Raw genomic sequence first — 20,330 nt, 5'->3', positions numbered from 1 at the left:
TATCGATAAAAATCATCTTGTCCGAGAGGGATATACACTGTTATCAAAATGTCACACTAGGGTAAACCGACAGGAAACACACCCTTATTTTAAGTGTTTCGAAAATCCCATATGGAAAACATTAATGATGTAAAAGTTATTGGAATCATTTCCGTGTTTGACCGCTAAGTTTTATGGGTATTATGACTCATGCTGTGGTACTTTATAAGCTATAGGATTACGTCACGTTCTAGGCAGTATATCACATTTTCACATATTCTTGAATGCTGCCTTTCAATTCCTTGGATTGTCTAATCAGAGTATGACAGGCCTTGAATTGGCTGTCACCTATCATAAGACCACTCTTATGGAATACTACAATCTACTGAGAGGACCAATTACAGTGAGCTGCGTGGAACCCTCCTGTGCAAAGCATTCTGCCATCAACCCTCTTTTTTGTCTTGTCATCTCAGTCTCTCCTCTCTCCACTTACGCTTAAATTGCTGTAAAATGTAAAACCTGCTCTCTAATCTCTCTTTGTGGAGAACAAATGGCCTTCAGCATCAGGTGAGTTTCAGTGGCAAGGCATTGGTAATAGTAGGTTAGCACAAAACCACAGACAGATAACGCACACAAGAACTTCCATGGTATAGACTGGTATCAGAGACAAAGGAGAATGTGTGAGTGAGTGAGTGAGTGAGTGAGTGAGTGAGTGAGTGAGTGAGTGAGGCTATACATTTCATATATGAGGCGAGAGATCATGATATACTGTACGTGCTCTGAGAGAAAATAAATGGAGGAAGCGAACCGCAAGTGTTTATGAAAGACAACATCAGATTTACCTCCTTTGTCATTACATTACAGGTCAAGTAAATCACACAACACATAATTCTAAGTATTGTGTCAAGGCATGTGCAGGCCATTATCAGGTGGCACACAGTTATCATAGAAGATCTGAAAGGTATTGTCAACAAAGGTGACACTCTTGAGGAAGTTATCCAGCTGCTGAACAGATATCTCCACCACCTCAGGCCTCTCTTTCTCATTGAGTCCATGGGCCACATAGGCTGGGAACTTGGAGCGCTCCTCAAAGGGCGCGTTGCGGTTGTAGTTGATGCAGCAGTAGGCCCGAACACAAGTAGATGGGGACAGTCACGTGGTCAATGTTGTGGCGACTGATCATGTTCCCGGAGGTGGTGACACCAGTTACCACGAAGGCGGTGCGGCGGCAGTAGTTGTTGAGGCGGTGGCGGATGGTGTGCTCGTGGATCTTCCAGGGGCCGATGTTGAACTCCCGGACCTGAGGCACCACGTTGGTCAAGGTTTAAGTGGCTGCCTTGTCGTTGGGGTCAGACTGGTGCTCGTCAGGGTTCAGGTGGCCACGCTCAAAGTTCACAGTGTTGGAGTAGTCTTCCAGCACCACCTGAGCATCCTCAAAACTGTGATGGAGGTCGCCTTGAGGAAAGGGCTGCATCTCCCCAAAATCAGACACTGTTTAGAGCTGATAGAGAGCTGAGGATTAGTAAGGAAAGCAGAATAGTTGTACTCAAGGAATCACAGCCAGTGGAACCTCGTGGAATCTCTCTTTGGATGCACATTCTTAACACAACAGTATATTTCTCACTATTCATTCTATTTGCACAAAGGCCATAGAGTTGTTACTTTAGCCAATGACAGTGAATCTGATTCATTCATCTGTAGGCACGACCACAAGGCAAGGTTGCAGAGATCCTGTTAGATACAGGAGTCTGTAAAAATACCTGTGGCTCATACATCTAGGGCACATTAACCTTTTTGGTGCCGTCAGAGTGCTTAAAGGTGTAGGCTGAGGAGACGGGAATGTGGCCAAGGGTATCATACAGGGTGGCTTGCCGTTGTAGCGTTGGCAAATCTTCTTCAGACATTTATTCTTAAGTCCCAGTGGTGTTGTGCCCATGTACATGCACTCACGACACTCAGGTGAGTAGTTCTCCTGTACCTCTGCCTCCACCATCACCACAACTAGCACCCAGGGCAGCGGCTGAGCTCGCTCAGGGACGCAAGAAACCACGGAGAAAGGTGCTCAAGAAGGAAGCAGGAAGCTGTCAGTTTACTTGTCTCTGAAATTGAAAGTCTCTCTCTCTGTTTATTTTATTTTATTTATTTCACCTTTATTTAACCAGGTAGGCCAGTTGAGATCAAGTTCTCATTTACAATACAAAAAATCTATATACAGTTTGTGCAAATGAGGTAAGATTAGGGAGGTAAGGCAATAAATAGGCCGTAGTGGCGAAGTAATTACAATTTAGCAATTAAACACCGGAGTGATAAATGTGCAGAAGATGAATGTGCAGAGTAGAGATACTGTGGGTGCAAAGGAGCAAAAAAAGAAATAACAGTATGGGGATGAGGTAGTTGGATGGGCTATTTACAGATGGGCTATGTACAGGCGCAATGATCTATGAGCTGCTCTGACAGCTGATTCTTAAAGTTAGTGAGGGAGATATATTGATATATTTATTGTTTATTTCACTTTTGTATATTATCTACCTCACTTGCTTTGGCAATGTTAACACGTTTTCCATGCCAATAAAGCTCCTTGAATTGAATTGATATAAGTCTCCAGCTCCAGTGTTTGTCCCACTCCAGTCAGAGAGGTGGCGGTAAAGCACCAACAACTAGTTCGCCTGAATTCTCGATAGAGGTATAAAAAAAATAACAGCTGTCAAATAATGCAAGGAGAGAGGCCATTTTTTCTAAAACACAAACAAGACGAGAAAGCGAGTTATGAAAATATTCGCAGCGAACGTTGGTCAGTTGAAATTATAATTAAACGTGGTTCAAGCAAATATTCAACATATAGTTGCAAGGAAGAAACCTGGAGATATACAGGTCATTGCGAAATACACGCATATGTTGTTAAAAAGAGGACTTAACTAACGTTAGCTACATTCCAATTTCGCAAAATTTGCAGCTACCAGCTAGCTAAGTTGTAGCTGGCTAGCTGGCAACTTAGCTGGCTAGCTAGTGCGACCAGCTTTCAACAAAAGGTAAGTAAAAATTGGCACAATTATTTATCAAACATTATACTGCAATATAATAAATTGCACTGCTTAAAATTAATATAATTCTAATTTCTCATGGATTGTGTCAAGATGGTTAGCTAACTAGCTTGTTAATTAGCAATCCGCGCAATGTGCAACCATGTTAGCTACGTTTAGCTAGCAGAAGTGCAGGCCAAAGCAGCAGCCTAAAGTTGAGATGTATCCTGCGCGTTGCGAGTCGGAGCGGGTGGAGGGCTGCTCACTGCTTTTCATGGTTACTCATCTAACGTTAGCTATTTACCTCCGTTGTTTAGCTAGGTCAGTTAGCTGGCTGCAAATACGGTAGTTCATTTTAGCAAACTGGTTCAATTAGGTAAATGTACTTGCGCAACTTCAAATGAATCTCAAGTTTTCTTCATGAACACGTATTTGTCTGAAGTGATTCGTTCGAATGTGCAAATAGCTAATTCAATGTTCCAAGCTGACTTCAGCAGAAACTAACTACGAATTGTTTGCCATTTGTGGTTAATCGAAAACACCACAGTTACATTGAGTGTATTTTAAATTTGCTAATTTCTATTTTAACTTAATTGTAACATGTTTTGAATCGAAACCAGTTGGTTATGACGTGTTATGTAATTGCAAAGTTAGCTAGGTAACGTAGTTAGCGAACTTAGCTAGCTAACGTTAATGTTCAGTTGGCACAGTTGACTAGTTGCTACTTAGTCGGCTGAATAGTTTAGCTATGAACAGAGCTCGGAAATTAAGCTGGCCTTCAGCTTAGATAGGCGAAATATACGAACTGTCAATGCACAACTAAAGTGAAAACACTTGTCAGTTATAACAACTTTAGTGTGGTAAATATTATTTGCATGTGAAAACTAAATTGAATGTCTCATTTCCCCAGGTGTTTACAAGGAGGAACAATAGATCCGATGGAAATACTCAAGCAGGAGTAAGAAGACAGAAGTGGAGAGAATAATAAATGCATGTGAAGAAGATACACATATCGCTCCCTGTGATCTCCTGTTCTTCACAATTATGCTTCATGGTCAATTATTATGATCAACTCCCATGTTGTAATTCCTAGTGCTATTTGTCTGTAAACATTTAGTTTTTGTTTTCATTTGTTGATTGGTGAGCTTGCTGTCACATTTGGTCACTCCGTCACCTCACCTAACCCCTTTCCCAGAGCCTTGCAGCTATTTGCTCAGTGTAACAGATTTGTTTGGCCCAAGTACACCTACTCTAAACCACTGCACAGAGAAGAACCAAATAGCCTTTAACCCCCTCATCGTATCTGGACTGAACTGGTTCAATCCACTGGACAAGGTTAGAGCTCCACTCACTCTGTAACGTTTCCCTGGCATATTGTTGTGTCCTATATGTGGATGTGTGTTATTGAGTACAAGTGTTTGAGCTGTGTGGTAGGAGATAGTATTTCATTCATTACTTCCCAAAGAGGACATTTGATTGGTTGATTATGTGGCGCCATGACATGATTTGACTGTTGTCCTTGTTGTGCCAACAGAAGCCTTGAGCTCCAGTTGAAGAGAGGAGTATGACTGCTGAAACACTTAACTTCGGCCCAGAATGGTGACGCATCTCTTCCTTCTCTAACTCATTCATTCTTCTTTCCTCCCTGCTTACATTCCTGGCCCATAACCAACTCTTGTTTTTAAATTAAACAATCTTATATGTCAGCAAATTAAAGAAAATCTTCACTATTTTAGGGGTCCACACTTACTCCCCATGTCCTTCCTTTTCTCCTTCCTCCCTCAGTGCCCCATTCTGTTTCCTCATTGGCCCATTCTCAGCACACTGCATTCTATCCTTCTCCATTTTCCCTTTCCCCATTGGCTTGTTTTCAGAGTGAGTGCATGACCTTGGTCATTTCAGTTTTAGAATGTAAAGAAATGAGAACCACATTGTGTTTATTGATGATTCTTCATATATATAGCTAGCTTAAAATAATGTAATGTCGCAACTTGTCCTTCAAAATGCCTCAATCAGCAGGTGTTTACACTTAGTTGGGCCTGTCCTTATCCCTACTCCAATGATTCAATAAGAGCACCCGCAAACATAAATTCTTGCTACATTGCCAATAATTAATCTCAAAATTGTTCCAAAAGATAATCAATGGCGTTGTATTGTGTACTGTTTTTATTCTGCTCCTGCTTGTTGCCCTTAGTTGTCTAGGGGAAGATAATGGGCGATGCATATCCAACTTAAACTTGAGGTGAAGATAATAGACGGATATAGTCTTACACATGGCCCAGTACTATTATGTCAGTAATAATGATTGCATTTGAAGTGTTATTTATGCATGCATGGATTGTGCTGATGGTGATTTCTTCTCCCCAGGCTCCGTGCACTATCCAGAGGGCGGAGTGTGACGTCCCCCCCTCCCTCTCCAGCATTGCCAAAGTCCAAGCTGGCTGATTACCGCTATGGTCGTGAGGAGATGCTAGCACTTTATATCAAAGATGACAAAGTAAGCTTATGTAATGAGTGATTCACTCTAATGAGGATTCCAATACAGCGGTTTGTGTTAAAGGTGTCTGGCCGGTTATGACTAGTGGGTTTGAAGTAAACCAAACTGTGTTCCCAGCCCCCAGAGGATATCACGCAGGATAAGGAGTTTGCTGCTATCCTGCAGGATGAGCCTGTGCAGCCTTTGGCACTGGAGCCTCTAACTGAGGAGGAGCAGGTGAGACTGCAGGATATATAGAAGTGGTTATTGAGTTAGAGTTGTTCTGATCCCTGAGAAGTATTTGGCCAGGATTAACTCTCAGATCTTAGTTGCTACTTTCATCCATGATGTGCTGATCCTGTTTCAGTGTATGTTGACAAAATGTCTTTCTGTGTCAACGTCATTTTCCTTCCTTCTGTCCTGCAGAGAAACTTCTCCATGTCTGTGAACAGTGTGGCTGTGCTGAGGTTGATGGGAAAGGGAGGCGGGGCCGCCCCTGCAGGTGTGGCCAAGGGTCGTGGAGGAGGCATCAGAGGTAGCGGTGCAGTTAGTCACCACCTGGAGTGATCAGGATGGTGCAACTATACATATGGAAATGTATTAACTGGCTGAGTAGGCCTCTGAAGGAATTTCTTATGTTTGTTTGGGCAGGGAGAGGAAGAGGTGAAGGTGCATTCTACCAAAGAGCTCCTGGAGGTCCTGATGATGGAGAGGTGGGCTTCGGTCGTGGCCGAGAAATGCTCCGCAGCCAAAGCTGGGATGACCGGTAGGCTCACTGTCCTATACTATGCTGCCCTCGCCCCCAGATGGTTATCATTCGATCATATTGATGGTTGTTTATCGTCTTTCCTTCTATCAGAGCTGAGAGGCCCAAGTTTGAGAAGCCAATCAGGCGTGCTGAGGTAGTGCGTCCAGGGTTTGAGGAGGCGGGACCTCTTGGCAGGAAGGACTCCTGGCGTGCCGACAGTGGTAACTGGCGTACCCTTCGGGAGGAGGAGGAAGAGGCAGCAGGAGGAGGAGGGGGAGAGCAGCCAGCCTGGAGAGTTGCAGGAACCCGCCGTGATGGTACACACTGACACACACCTAACCACTCTCACACCCTCTTCTTAAGACTAATGTTGTGTATACTTTGCATGTTTTCCATGTCTGATGGACACTCCTTCTCAAATCAAAATCACACCCACAGATGGGGGTCCTCGGTCTGCAGGCTGGCGGGATCATGGCGGCCGGAGGAAGTTTGAGTTTGACTTCCGTGACAGCGAGGGCCCCCGCAGGGAGGACGACAGGGACGGCCTTCCTGAGTGGTGCACTGATGAAGAGGATGGAGAGATGGGCACCTTTGACTCCTCGGGGGCCTTCATGTGCATCAAGGTGTGTGTTGGCTGGCAGGCATTATTTCTGTCTGTTTGTCTACGTGTGTGTGTTTGCATGTTACTTATGTCTATTCTGAGCCTTATGCTTGTCCGAGCAGAAAGGCTCCAAGGGCACCATCACTGAAGAGGATCTGGAGTTTGAAGCTCTAGAGGAAGATGAAAACGGTCAGGAAGTCAAGGACAACAGTCAGGAAGGCAAGGACAACTATAAGGATAACTACACTGACGGAGGTGAGACACTTTCCCTGGCTATAGTAAACAACTAACAGAAGAACTTTCTGCTTTCGTAGAATGCACATTCACCCTCTTTCTCTCTAGATGAGTGTGAAGCAGCATGTGAGGGGGTGGTCAAGTACAGGACTCCATCTCCTCCTGCTGTCTCGGCCTCTCCCTCCTCAGACCCTATCCCTGCCCCCTGTGCCCCAGAGGCTCCCTTGGCACCCATCTCCCACCCCTCCAAAACCAACCACGTGTCCACTCAAGGTAAATATTGAATTCAGGGCTCTAAATTTAAAAAATAGTGTTAGTGTGTTCCCAACTTAAAGGTTAGGAGCAGCACATAACATTTAGTAGCACCAGAAAATAAGATTTTTTAAAATTGAGATACAGCCTATATTAATTCTAGCTACTTTTGAAGCACATGTTGTGCCCTAAACTAACATGTAAAGATATGTATTTATTATAAAAGCTAAAATGTTTAAACAAATACCTTTCTTTGAAATTACTGAGTTGTTTGTGGAATATTAGGTTTCTACATTGTGTAAAAGCACTATTTCTATTGATACATGTACACTGTGTTTTTAAAGATGTCAGGTTTGCCATGATGACATGCAAGAGATCTAAAAGTAACACCTGCCAAATGTGGGTAGATTTTGGCATTGATGGGTAAAATGTCTTTCACCATCCACATTGGTGGGTTGTCAGGGCTCCACAATGCAAGCATTTCATTCGCATTTGCGAATAAAAATAGAAGTTAAGTAGGAGCACATTTATAGCAAAATAGATGCTGCAGTAGCTGTTTTCAAAGTGTTTGTCATTTTGTTTCTGAGCTGGTAGCTAATCAGACAACGAACTACGAATTCTATAATTTATAAACAAAAAAAATGTTTATGTGAGAATATGCATTAGTCCGAAGCTGAAAAATAAAGGAAATTCACATGAGCATCACAATGCCTATTACACCCATGCTCTACCAAGATTTTCCACCACTCAGCTTTGACCTACTACAGTAGCTGTGTTGGTGTTGTGCTTCAAACTATGTGTAGGCAGTTTTGTTAGGGTTCAAACCTTCTCAAACAGCCTCATTCATACTCTTAGAGGAGGTGCTTCCACAATAATGTGATTTGTACCCCGCATACAAGGTAGAGTATTGGATTCTTCACACACCACAGTAAGACATCCCATTACGCTACCTTTTTTAATGCTTTTTAAAATAATCAATGAATGCAATCTTTGCTTTTATACTTGCAAGACCATCAGGCTTGATTGACCTGTTTTGTTTGTAGTAATGTGGTGCATGCCTGTATTTCCTTAAACCTTTATTATAGCAAAACATGTCATTGAGTTTTTAAAAATTATAACATCCTATTTTGATCAGTAGGTACCCAACATAACAGCAGGTGGTGTGTTGTACACACTAGCTCAGAGCCTTTCTGCATTCCTGGTTTCTTTGCCTAATGTAATATTGAATTAAGCCTCAGAACCACTTGTCTTTCAAACATGTCCCTGTTTTATCAATTGCAGTGCAAATCAATAGAGGTCGACCGATGAACACTTATTTTAACTTACTATAATACATCAATAAAATCAATTTAGCCTCAAATAAATAATGAAACATGTTCAATTTGGTTTAAATAATGCAAAAACCGTGTTGGAGAAAGTAAAAGTGCAATATGTGCCATGTAAAAAAGCTAAAGTTTAAGTTACTTGCTCGGAACATGAGAACATATGAAAGCTGGTGGTTCCTTTTAACACGAGTCTTCAATATTCCCAGGTAAGATGTTTTAGGTTGTAGTTATTATAGGAATTATAGGACTTTTTCTCTCTATACCATTTGTATTTCATATACCTTTGACTATTGGATGTTCTTATAGGCACTTTAGTATTGCCAGTGTAACAGTATAGCTTCCGTCCCTCTCCTCGCCCCTACCTGGGCTCGAACCAGGAACACATCGACAACAGCCACCCTCGAAGCATTGTTACCCATTGCTCCACAAAAGCCGCGGCACTTGCAGAGCAATTGGAACAACTACTCCAAGTCTCAGAGCGAGTGACGTCACCGATTGAAACGCTATTAGCGCGCACCCCGCTAACTAGCTCGCCATTTCACATCGGTTACACCAGCCTAATCTCGGGAGTTGATAGTTTATGACTTCAAGCCTAACGGGTGGCATCCCTAAGTCTAAATATTGCTGTTACATTGCACAACCTTCAATGTTGTCATAATTACGTGCAATGAACGTAAGAGAAGTGGCACAATTTCACCTGGTTAATATTGCCTGCTAATCTGGATTTCATTTAGCTAAATATGCAGGTTTAAAGATATATACTTGTGTATTGATTTTAAGGCATTGATGTTTATATGGTTAGGTACAGTAATGCAATGATTGTGCTTTTTTCGCAAATGTGCTTTTGTTAAATCATCCCCCGTTTGGCAAATTTGTCTGTCTTTGTTAGGAAGAAATAGTCTTCACAGTTCACAACGAGCCAGGCGGCCCAAACTGCTGCATATACCCTGACTCTGTTGCAAGAGAAGTGACACAATTTCCCTAGTTAAAAGAAATTCATGTTAGCAGGCAATATTAACTAAATATGCAGGTTTAAAAATATACTGGTGTGTTGATTTTAAGAAAGGCGGTGGTTGTGGTTCCAATCTTACATTTAATGATGGAGGCCACAGTGTTCTTGTGGACCTTCAATGCTGCAGACATTGTTTTGGTACCCTTCCACAGATCTGTGCTTCAACACAATTCTGACTCTGATCTCTCCAGACAATTCCTTTGACCTCATGGATTGGTTTTTGCTCAGAAAACTGTGGGACCTTTATATAGACGTGTGTGTGTGTGTGGCTTTCCAAATCATGTCCAATCAATTGAATTTGCCAAAACAGGATGCACCTGAACTCAATTTCAAGTCTCATTGCATATGGTGTGAATACTTATGTAGATAAGGTGTTTCTGTTTTTTTATTTTTAAAAATCGCAACAATTTCTTAACCTGTTTTTGCTTTGTCATTATGGGAAAATTGTGTGTTAGATTGCAGAGTTTTATTTAATCCATTTTAGAATAAAGTTGAAGTCGGAAGTTTACATACACTCAGGTTGGAGTCATTAACTCGTTTTTCAACCACTCCACAAATTTCTTGTTAACAAACTATAGTTTTGGCAAGTCGGTTAGGACATCTACTTTGTGCATGACACAAGCCATTTTTCCAACATGTTTACAGACTGATTATTCCACTTATCTGTGTCACAATTCCAATGGGTCAAAAAGTTTACATACACTAAGTTGACTGTGCCTTTAAACAGCTTGGAAAATTCCCCAAAATTATGTAATGGCTTTAGAAGCTTCTGATAACTCAAATGATGTCAGTTAGCCTAATTGGATGTGTACCTGTGAAATGTATTTCTAGGCCTACCTTCAAACTCAGTGCCTCTTTGCTTGACATCATGGGAAAATCAAAAGGACTCAGCCAAGTCCTCAGAAAAACAATTGTAGACCTCCACAATTCTGGTTCATCCGAGGGAGCAATTTCCAAACGCATATGAAGGTACCACATTCATCTGTACAAACAATAGTACGCAACTATAAACACCATGGGACCATGCGGCCGTCATACTGCTGGCAAGCTGATGAACACCATCCCAACCGTGAAGCACGGGGGGGTGGTGCAGCATCATGTTGTGGTGGTGCTTTGCTGCAGGAGGGACTTGTGCATTTCACAAAATAGGCGTCATGAGGAAGGAAAATTATGTGGATATATTGAAGCAACATCTCAAGACATCAGTCAGGAAGTTAAAGCTTGGTCGCAAATTGGTCTTCCAAATGGACAATGACCCCAAGCATACTTCCAAAGTTATGGCAAAATGGCGTAAGGACAACACAAAGCCTGACCTCAATCCAATAGACAATGTGTTGGCAGAACTGAATAATCTTGTGCGAGCAAGGAGGCCAACAAACCTGACTCAGTTAAACCAGCTCTGTCAGGAGGAATGGGCCAAAATTCACAGTTTATTATACAGCATAACATATGCTCTCCTTGTGAAACTTCACAATGTTGTGTGTATTTATTTTATTTATTAAGATCCCAGTTCATAATCTTACTAATCATTGCTCAAAGCAAGGAATAGTTGTCAAGCCCTACCACATCTGACGAGTGTCAAAATATGCTTTGCCACTCGTCAGATGTGGCAGGGCTTGAAAACTATTATGGACTACAAAGGAAATCGAGCTGCTCTGACGCGAGCTTACCAGATGAGGTAAATGCCTTTTATGCTTGCTTCGAGGCAAGCAACACTGAGGCATGCATGAGAGCACCAGTTGTTCCGGACGACTATGTGATAACGCTCTCGGTAGCTGATGTGAGCAAGACCTTTAAACAGGTCAACATTCACAAAGCCACTGGGCCACACGGATTACCCAGGACATGTACTCTAAGCATGCGAGGACGAACTGGCAAGTGTCTTCACTGACATTTTCAACATCTCCCTGACCGAGTCTGTAATACCTACATGTTTCAAGCAGACCACCATAGTCCCTGTGCCCAAGGAAGCTATGTTAACTTCTTGAAACTCCCCATCCCGGATCCGGGATCGTGACTAAAGCCTCAGGCTCATTAGCATAACGCAACGTTAACAATTTCTGAAAATCGCAAATAAAATGAAAATAATGCGCCTACTCTCAAGCTTAGCCTTTTCTTAACAACACTGTCATCTCAGATTTACAAAATATGCTTTTGAACCATAGCAATTCACTAATTTGTGTAAGAGTATACTAAGCTAGCTTAGCATTTTGAGTAGCATTTAGCACGCAACATTTTCACAAAAACCAGATAACCAAATAAATAAAATCATTTACCTTTGAAGAGCTTCGGATGTTTTCAATGAGGAGACTCTGTTACATACCAAATGTGCAGTTTTTCCTGAAAGCGTCTTTGTGTAGGAGAAATCGCTCCGTTTTGTACATCACATTTGGCTACCGAAACGAACTGAAAATTCAGTCACCTACAACGTCAAACTTTTTCCGAATTAACTCCATAATATCGACCGAAACATGGCAAACGTTGTTTGGAATTAATCCTCAAGGTGTTTTTTCACATATCTCGTCATTGATATATCGTTCGTGGAAGCCTGCATTCTTCTCTGAATTCTGTGGAAAAATACTTGCAGCTGACTTTTGCGCACCAATTTCGGCGCAGGACACCGGGCGGACACCTGGTAAATGTGGTCTCTTATGGTCAATCTTCCAATGATATGCCTACAAATACGTCACAATGCTGCAGACACCTTGGGGAAACGACAGAAAGGGCTGACTCACTCCTCTCGCATTCACAGCCATATAAGGAGACAATGGAAAACTGAGCCTCAAAAATCCTGCTCATTTCCTGGATGCCGTTTCATCTTGGTTTTGCCTGTAGCTCACGTTCTAGGGCACGCACAGAAAATATCTTTGCAGTTCTGGAAACGTCAGTGTTTTCTTTCCAAAGCTACCAATTATATGCATAGTCGAGCATCTTTTTGTGACAAAATATTGCGCTTAAAACGGGCACGTCTTTTTATCCAAAAATGATATAGCGCCCCCAGAGTTTCAACAGGTTAACCTGCCTAAATGATTACCGCCCCATAGCACCCACGTCGGTAGCCATGAAGTGCTTTGAAAGGCTGGTCTTGGCTGACATCAACAGCATCATCCTGGATACCCTAGACCCAATTCGCATTCCACACCACAGATGCACATGCAATCTCTATTGCAGTCCACACTGCTCTTTCCCACCTGGACAAAAGGAACACCTATGTGAGAATGCTGGGACTAAACACATCCCTCTGCAACTGGATCCTGGACTTCCTGACGGGTACATCACTTGAGCCAAGCTTGCTTTATTCCAGGACCTATTTACTAGGCGGTGTCAGAGGAAGGCCCAAAAAAATTGTCTGACTCCGGTTTCCCTAGTCATAGACTGTTCTCTCTGCTACCGCACTGCAAGCGGTACCGAAGCGCCAAGTCTAGGAGCAAGATGCTCCTTAACAGCTTCTATCCCCAAGCTATAAGACTGCTGAACAATTAATAAAACTGCCATCTGGACGATTTACCTTGACCCCACCCCCACATCTACTTGCTGTTTATCTATGCATGGTCACTTTACCCCAACCAACATGTACGAATATCCTTGACTAACCTGTACCCCAACACATTGACTTGGTACTGGTGCCCCTGTATATAGCCTCAATATTTTGGATTTTACTTTTTGTTTATTTGGTAAATATTTTAACTCTTTCTGGAACTGCATTGTTGGTGAAGTGCTTGTAAGTGTTTCACGGTGAGGTCTACCCCTGTTGTATTTGGCTCTTGTGACAAAGTTTGATTTGATATTTACTATGCAATTATACAATGTAGCTGGCTGGACAGTCATGTGAAATCCATATATTAGGACCTAATGAATTTATTTAAATTGACTGATTTCCTTATGTTCAGTATACTTCAGAGAATAGGAATATTCTCCTTTAAGTCAGGGGTTCCAAAACTCTTTCACTCAGGCCCCCCTTCCAGCATTGGGGAACATGCCACGCTCCCCTTCGCGCGCACTACGTACAAGCACTGTTCATTAATAAATTGTTCACTCCCATCTTGTTGGCAGGCTTATTTCCTGCAGTTCTACACATTTGTCATGGTGTGCAGAGAAACTGTTGCTGTTAAAGCTAATTTTCTTGCAAGTCAAAACATTTTGCCACCTGCTAATGTATATTCATGTGACATGAGTGACTCAAACAAACTTGTCTGTCATATTTTTTTCTTCTAAATAGCTCTCTAAAATATGCAATGACTGACATGACAAGGGAAACTGATGACACATTACTCAATTTAGAAATTGCACCATGTGCATTCTACTATTAGAACTTTAAAGAGGAAGTTGAAAGCTGGACTGAGTCTCCATCCCCCTCCAAAAAGAAAAATAATGTGGTGCGCCTCACAGTTTGGGGAACCACATATACTAATTTCAGTATCCCGGATTTACATTTACTAAGTTATATCTATTTTGAGACCAGGCTGGCACACAGCAAGTCATGTACGCAAGCGATCAATCTGTTTTAACCTGGTGCAGTGTGTAGAACCCCCTCACTATGTTTTACTTGTGAATGGAGATTTCAGATTTTCTGTGAAATACACTGAAAAGTTATTTAACACGGTGTTGATCAGTCAGCACACATTTAGATTATGAATGTAGATGGCAGGAGAGGGAGTTTAGTCCGGAGACGGAATGTATTCAACACATGTTTGACATCATTGCTGTTTCAATCTGGTTCTGTTTACATGTGCGTTTGGGATTCAACCATTTACTGTAGTCGGTTCAACATAGCTAACTTACTGTTTCCTAATTTGTAATTTGCTTTCTCATGTATGGTTTGTGTTGTGGTCTTGGTTCTTTGTGTGGGCATCAGTTTATATCTGCTCCAGAGAATGTTTCACCTGTATGCTCAGTAGTGGCCCTAGTACAGTAGTTGTTACATGTCTCATCCCCTCTCCCCCTGTTCTCTCTGTGGTCTCACAGGCAGCTCACCTCCAGGGAGTGGTGCTCAGCTCAGTCCAGACCCTTCCTCTTCTACCACCACTTTCTCCAGCCTGATGCCTCCTCCTTCCTTTGGATCTCTCCTCCCATCAACAGGGGGAGAAGTGGAGGAGGACGAGGGCATGAAGCACCTACAACAGGTATGGTTGCATTATCATGTCAATTAGACATGCATTAATTTTACATCCAAGTCCTGGATTTATTGTCAGGATTACGATTACACTTGATATACTGGCTGAATGTGAGTTAGTGTTATGTAAATGTTCATATTTTTTTTAATCCTCTCCCACCCTTGTAGGAGGCTGAAAAGATGGTGGCATCTCTGCAGGACACATCCCTTGAGGAGGAGTGTTTCACTCAAGCACTGCAGGAGAGCCACAACATTACCTCCCAATCTCTCTCACACCCAGCCCCACACTCACACACACACACACACACCACTGGACACACACACTCCCACTCTGCCCATAGGGACTGTGCCCTGCCCCTCTCCCACGAGGCAGCCATGAAGTGGTTCTACAAGGACCCCCAGGCAGAGATTCAAGGTAGACACACACATTCACAATTTTTAGAAGTTAGTGCATTTGGAAAGTATTCAGAAGCCTTGACCTTTTCAACATTTTGTTACATTACAGCCTTATTCTAAAATGGATTGTTGGAATGTTTTTTTTTTCTCATCAATCTACACGGAATACCCCATAATGACGAAGCAAAAACTTTTTGTTTGTTTTTTGCAAATGTATTAAAAATGAACTGGAGTCAAATTTAAGTGTTCAGACCCTTTACGCAGTACTTTGTTGAAGCACCTTTGTCAGTGATTACAGCCTCGTGTCTTCTTAGGTTTGATGCTACAAGATTGGCGCACCTGTATTTGGGGAGTTTCTCCTCTTCTCTGCAAATCCTCTCATGCTCTGTAATGTTGGATGGGGAGCGACGCTGCACAGCTATTTTTAGGTCTTTCCAGAGACGTTTGATCGGGTTCAAGTCCGGGCTCTGGCTGGGCCACTCAAGGATATTCAGAGACTTGTCCTGAAGCCACTCCTGCATTGTCTTGGCTGTGTGCTTAGGGTTGTTGTCCTGTTGGGAGGTGAACCTTCGCTCCAGTCTGAGTTCCTGAGCGTTCTGGAGCAGGTTTCCATCAAGGATCTCTCTGTACTTTGCCCTTTTCATCCTTCCCTTGATCCTGACTAGTCTCCCAGTCCCTGCTGCTGAAAAACATCCCCACAGCATGATGCTGCCACCACCATACTTTACCGTAGGGATGGTGCAAGGTTTCCTCCAGACATGAAGCTTGGAACTCAGGCCAAAGAGTTCAATCTTGGTTTCATCATACTAGAGAATCTTGTTTTTTAGTAAGAATGGGAGTAAATGCTGAGGTACAAATGCTGATAGACATGCCAAAGACGACTCAAAGCTTTAATCGCTGCCAAAGGTCCTTCTACAAAGTATTGATTCTGGCATGTGAATACTTGCGTAAATTAGGTATTTCTGTATTTTATTCTCAATAAATTTGCAGTAATGTCTAACAACGTGTTGAGATGATGAGGATCTAAAAATGAATTTAATACATTTTGAATTCCGGCTCTAACACAACATGTGTAATAAGTCAAGGGGTTGGAATACTTTCTGAATGTCACTGTACATATCAATTTGCATATAATACCTTACAGATACTTTTTCATTGTTTTGTCATGGTCCAGGTCCCTTCTCCACTGTGGAGATGTGTGAGTGGTTCCAGGCAGGCTACTTCTCCATGACACTGCTGGTAAAGAGGGGTTGTGATGAGGGCTTCCAGCCCCTGGGTGACGTCATCAAGATGTGGGGGCGCGTGCCCTTCTCCCCCGGCCCCTCCCCCCCACCCCTGCTGGTGAGACAGCCTCCACCACCTCGGGGGTCCTCTGTGAGTCAGCGAGCACACGTCTGTCTGGGTGTTTCTGTTTACTGGTGGTTTGTTTAGTGGTGTGCGTGTGTGGGGTTAGTTTGTCAGTTAACCCAGGTACAGCAAAGGCACAGAGATACTTGACTGTGGTGAACAACTTTTATTTGAATAAGTAAACTATCAAAGTGGCATAGGCAAAATCACGTGTTTTACTGAGTAATAATGTATATTGTCTCTTGTAGCTGTATCGTGTATCTATCCAGAGCAGATCATCAGTAGTGTATCTGGTAGGGATGCACCGATATGACATTTTTGGCCGATGCAATATTTTCCTTGCCAAAAAAAAACAATACCGATTTGATAACATTTTTTTAGTTGCCTTTTAATCATTCTAGTACAGTTAAATAGTTGCAACACACACATTGACCAAGAAGTTATTTTGTTGGCATTTACGTATGTCCCCATTACCAGTAAAACATAATCAAAACCTATTTATTTAATTTACTTGCTGTGCTGTGTTGTTGTTCAGTCTCAACCAGGATTTCATCATACATGTCAAGCAATGAAGTTTCAGCTGTGTCTGTCCGTGACCTCTCTTCGTTGGTGCACACTGTCACTGTGTCCGTTTCCATCTTGTCCAGCTGTCAAACATTTCACATAAACCCTGTTTCTTGTCTGCATCAAAGTAGCGCTCCTTGTAGCAAGCATCGAGCATGGTGGCGACACAGTAAAGAGGCTCCGAGAGAATGCCACTGAATGGCTTGTTCACAGCCACTTGTAGAGTACTTTTGCAAGTTTTAACCACTCTAAAATGTTCTTCCTCTTTCAAATGACTGCTCGACTTGAACTTGTTTAGTTGTTGGAACTGTGTGCTTAGTATTTTTCTGCTTTTCTTCTGTGTAGCGCTGTATTTTTGTAGCGTCATCTACCTACGTTATATAGGTATGCACAACAGCTTTGACATCGGTTTTGCACATCGGCGTTAAACTAGACATCTGGCCGATGTTGCCATTTTTAGGTAATATCGGCCGATTCTGATATGCTTACCAATTTATGTTGTATATCTCTAGTATTTGGTGTGCTTGGTGGTTTTCTAAAGCAGTGGCATAGTTGGTACGGTAACTCTGTAGGTCTTGTTCCGCAGGGCAATATGGATCAGGAGCTGCTGAAGAAACAGTTAGAACAAGCAGCCACTGCAGCTCTATACCAGCAATTGCAGATAAGGTTTCAGCACATGAACAGGTAGGCGCAAACACGCACACACTGGATGTATATGAGGGTATATGTGAGTGTACTAATGTGTTTCTGTTTTCAGGAGTGGGGAATCTAGCATGATGAACAGGTCCATGTCAGTACCAGATAATGGGTCTATGTGGGACATGCGTACCTCAGCCTCCCAGCAGTCAGGTACTGAAAAGGAATCCGCTGCATCATTATCTGCTTCACATACACCTTTTATATATTTTTTTAAATTTAACCTTTATTTTACTAGGCCATTGTAAATGTAAATGTTGCCATTGTATGTCAGTAATGTGTTTGTGGCCTATTCCAGGAGGTGAGGCCAACCTATGGGACTTAACCATGAGTCATTCCACTCAGGGGCCATCTCTGGAGCAGCTACAGAAGGTACTGTCTTTATTTACTTTGTCCCCCCCTCTCTCTCCTCTCTTTCTCTTGCTGACTCTCTCTGTTCATCTCTTGTACCTCAGCTCCAGGACCGGCGTGAGGCTGAACTCAGGGCCAAGCGAGAGGAGGAAGAGAGGAAGCGGAGGGAGGAGAAGAGGAGGCAGCAGGAGGAGCAGAAGAGGCGTGAGGAGGAGGAGCTGTACAGGCGTAAGCAGCAGTGTCGGCAGCAGCAGGAGCTGATCCTGAAGCTGCTGCAACAGGCCCAGCCCGGGGGCCCAGGGTGTATCTCTGGGTCAGGGTCAGGGACTGTGTGGAGTGGCCCCCAGGTCTCAGCGCTCTCCAAGCAAGGCAAGAGCCTCAGCCTACTGGAGCTGGAGACCGAGAGGCTTCTCAAACAGCAGGCCCAGCACCAGAGGGCCCAGCAGCAGAGGGACAGGGTGAGGAACCCCCCCCCCCCCCAAAACAAAAAAAACTTCACACGGGCTGTCCTGCTATGTCTACAGGGAGGTTTTAAGTGTAGTAGTTTCCTGAGAATAAATGTGTGTTCTGAGGATATTTATTACAATGCCCATAAGTGTAACCAGCAGGACCTAAAATTAACACCTGCCAAATGCCGGTATTGGCATGTAAGGTCTATTTCAACAGCCACGTTGGCAGGTGGTCAGGACTCCACAATGCGAACATTTCTCTCGCATTTCTGTTGTTCTGCCCCTGAACAAGGCAGTGAACCCACTGTTCCTAGGCCATCATTGTAAATAAGAATTTGTTCTTAACGGACTTGCCTCGTTAAATAAAGGTAAAAAAGACGAAAATATATATGTTTGGGTTACTGTACCACCAACTGAATTTTGCTTTGCCCGGAGTACCCCTAAAGTACCCCCTCGTGCATTTTACCAGTAACCCCATAGACTCATGAGTCTTCTCAAGTACCCCCTGTGAATAGGCTAAGTAGCCCCAGTGACCCTTGTACCACTGGTTGGGAATCACTGGTCTAATTGACTCTGAAGTCTACTAAAGTGCAACTTTGTCCTTCTGATTCTTGGCTATTTACATTGTTTTGTTCATAAACAAGGTTTTTCAATGTTTTGAGTTTGCTTCAACTCTTAGCGAAGACACACACACTAGTGGGGGGGTGTGTGTGTGTGTGTGTGTGTGTAATTATGGCAAAAATATATTTGGGCTGGTGGACCAGGCCCTGGTAACCAGTAGTGTGACCCATGTCCCTCTGTTCTTTCTCTGTCTTCCTCCAGCATGGAGGCCTGTCTATGGGTCAGTGGGGTGAGGGGTCTGTGGGCATGTGGTCTGGTGGGGGCATGGAGCCCAAAGGCAGCTCTGGAGGTATGGGTGTCTGGGAGGAGGCTGTGAAGAACCAGAACAGCCTCCGCAACATGGGCATGAAGAACAGCCGCAGCAGCCCCTCTCTTAGGTACACCTCACTGTGTGTGTGTGGTGCATAGTGTTTACCTCTGTTTAAAGCTGTGTGTTAAAGTTTTGTGTGTATGTAAACTGTTTCAAGGCCTGTGTGTGTGTGTAAACATTGTTTCCGTGTCCACCTGCAGCGAGCAGTACATGTTAAGGAAGAAGCGTACAGAGGAGGAGGACAAATTGCTGAAGCTGCTGCAGGGCATGAAACCCCAGGACGGCTTCACCACCTGGTGTGAACAGATGCTGCACGCGCTCAACACCTCCGCAAACAACTCCCCCTCCTCGTCCCTGGATGGTAACGAATGCTCCACCTCTTTCACTTCATCACTGGATCTGTGTCCCTGCGACCGGCCCATGAATATACTCAAATATAATGTCATCACTCATTCACACTATCTGGGTGTGCACCAGCTCATGCTTTTTATCACTCTGACATCAATGCAAATATATTCAAAACGATTTCCTTTCCGCCCCCCAAAAAATATGAAAAGCCGATAAATTTTGCTCCTGCTAATTGTCTGGGAGAAGAAAATAAGCCCTATTGCAAAAAAATAATAGTTGTTAGCCTATTAATAAATGGGAAATACCAGTCGATGGAAATACATTTGACTGGTCATGCTTATCTGTCTATAGGTTAGTTAGCATAATTAACCTATTTTCATTAGTCCAGCATCTGATCACATGCTCACAGCATACAGATAGAGCCTAGTTTCAGCTGAAACTCTGCCAGACAGCACGAGAGCAACTTCTACAGCTCCTCAAACAGCATG

At 43.1% G+C, this 20,330-nt stretch overlaps 1 protein-coding gene and 1 pseudogene across 4 annotated transcripts in view; one reads left to right on the top strand and one right to left on the bottom strand.

The window, feature by feature from the left end:
* Positions 1–882: 882 nt before the first annotated feature.
* Positions 883–4,372, bottom strand: LOC135543775 (endonuclease domain-containing 1 protein-like; annotated as a pseudogene).
* The window catches only part of LOC135544343 (GRB10-interacting GYF protein 1-like), a 32,828-nt gene continuing 15,174 nt past the window's right edge, over positions 2,677–20,330 (top strand). The window contains exons 1-21 of one of the 4 annotated variants that reach the window (XM_064971882.1): positions 2,677–3,008; positions 3,910–4,334; positions 4,534–4,598; positions 5,194–5,241; positions 5,367–5,496; positions 5,614–5,712; positions 5,902–6,010; positions 6,127–6,241; positions 6,335–6,540; positions 6,662–6,846; positions 6,947–7,079; positions 7,167–7,331; positions 14,613–14,770; positions 14,929–15,175; positions 16,331–16,497; positions 17,654–17,751; positions 17,825–17,916; positions 18,062–18,135; positions 18,219–18,572; positions 19,386–19,561; positions 19,695–19,855. In XM_064971882.1, coding sequence (XP_064827954.1) covers positions 4,564–4,598; positions 5,194–5,241; positions 5,367–5,496; positions 5,614–5,712; positions 5,902–6,010; positions 6,127–6,241; positions 6,335–6,540; positions 6,662–6,846; positions 6,947–7,079; positions 7,167–7,331; positions 14,613–14,770; positions 14,929–15,175; positions 16,331–16,497; positions 17,654–17,751; positions 17,825–17,916; positions 18,062–18,135; positions 18,219–18,572; positions 19,386–19,561; positions 19,695–19,855 — 2,752 coding nt within the window. In that variant the 5' untranslated portion in view covers positions 2,677–3,008; positions 3,910–4,334; positions 4,534–4,563. Of the gene's footprint in view, positions 3,009–3,909; positions 4,335–4,533; positions 4,599–5,193; positions 5,242–5,366; positions 5,497–5,613; positions 5,713–5,901; positions 6,011–6,126; positions 6,242–6,334; positions 6,541–6,661; positions 6,847–6,946; positions 7,080–7,166; positions 7,332–14,612; positions 14,771–14,928; positions 15,176–16,330; positions 16,531–17,653; positions 17,752–17,824; positions 17,917–18,061; positions 18,136–18,218; positions 18,573–19,385; positions 19,562–19,694; positions 19,856–20,330 lie in introns of all 4 variants that reach the window. The other 3 variants (XM_064971881.1, XM_064971883.1, XM_064971884.1) reach the window with 3 other exon arrangements.

Source organism: Oncorhynchus masou, chromosome 8 (genome assembly GCF_036934945.1).
Source record: "Oncorhynchus masou masou isolate Uvic2021 chromosome 8, UVic_Omas_1.1, whole genome shotgun sequence".
NCBI lineage: Eukaryota > Metazoa > Chordata > Actinopteri > Salmoniformes > Salmonidae > Oncorhynchus > Oncorhynchus masou.
Note: the sequence above shows the minus strand (reverse complement) of the source record. Positions and strands in the feature narration are given on the sequence as shown.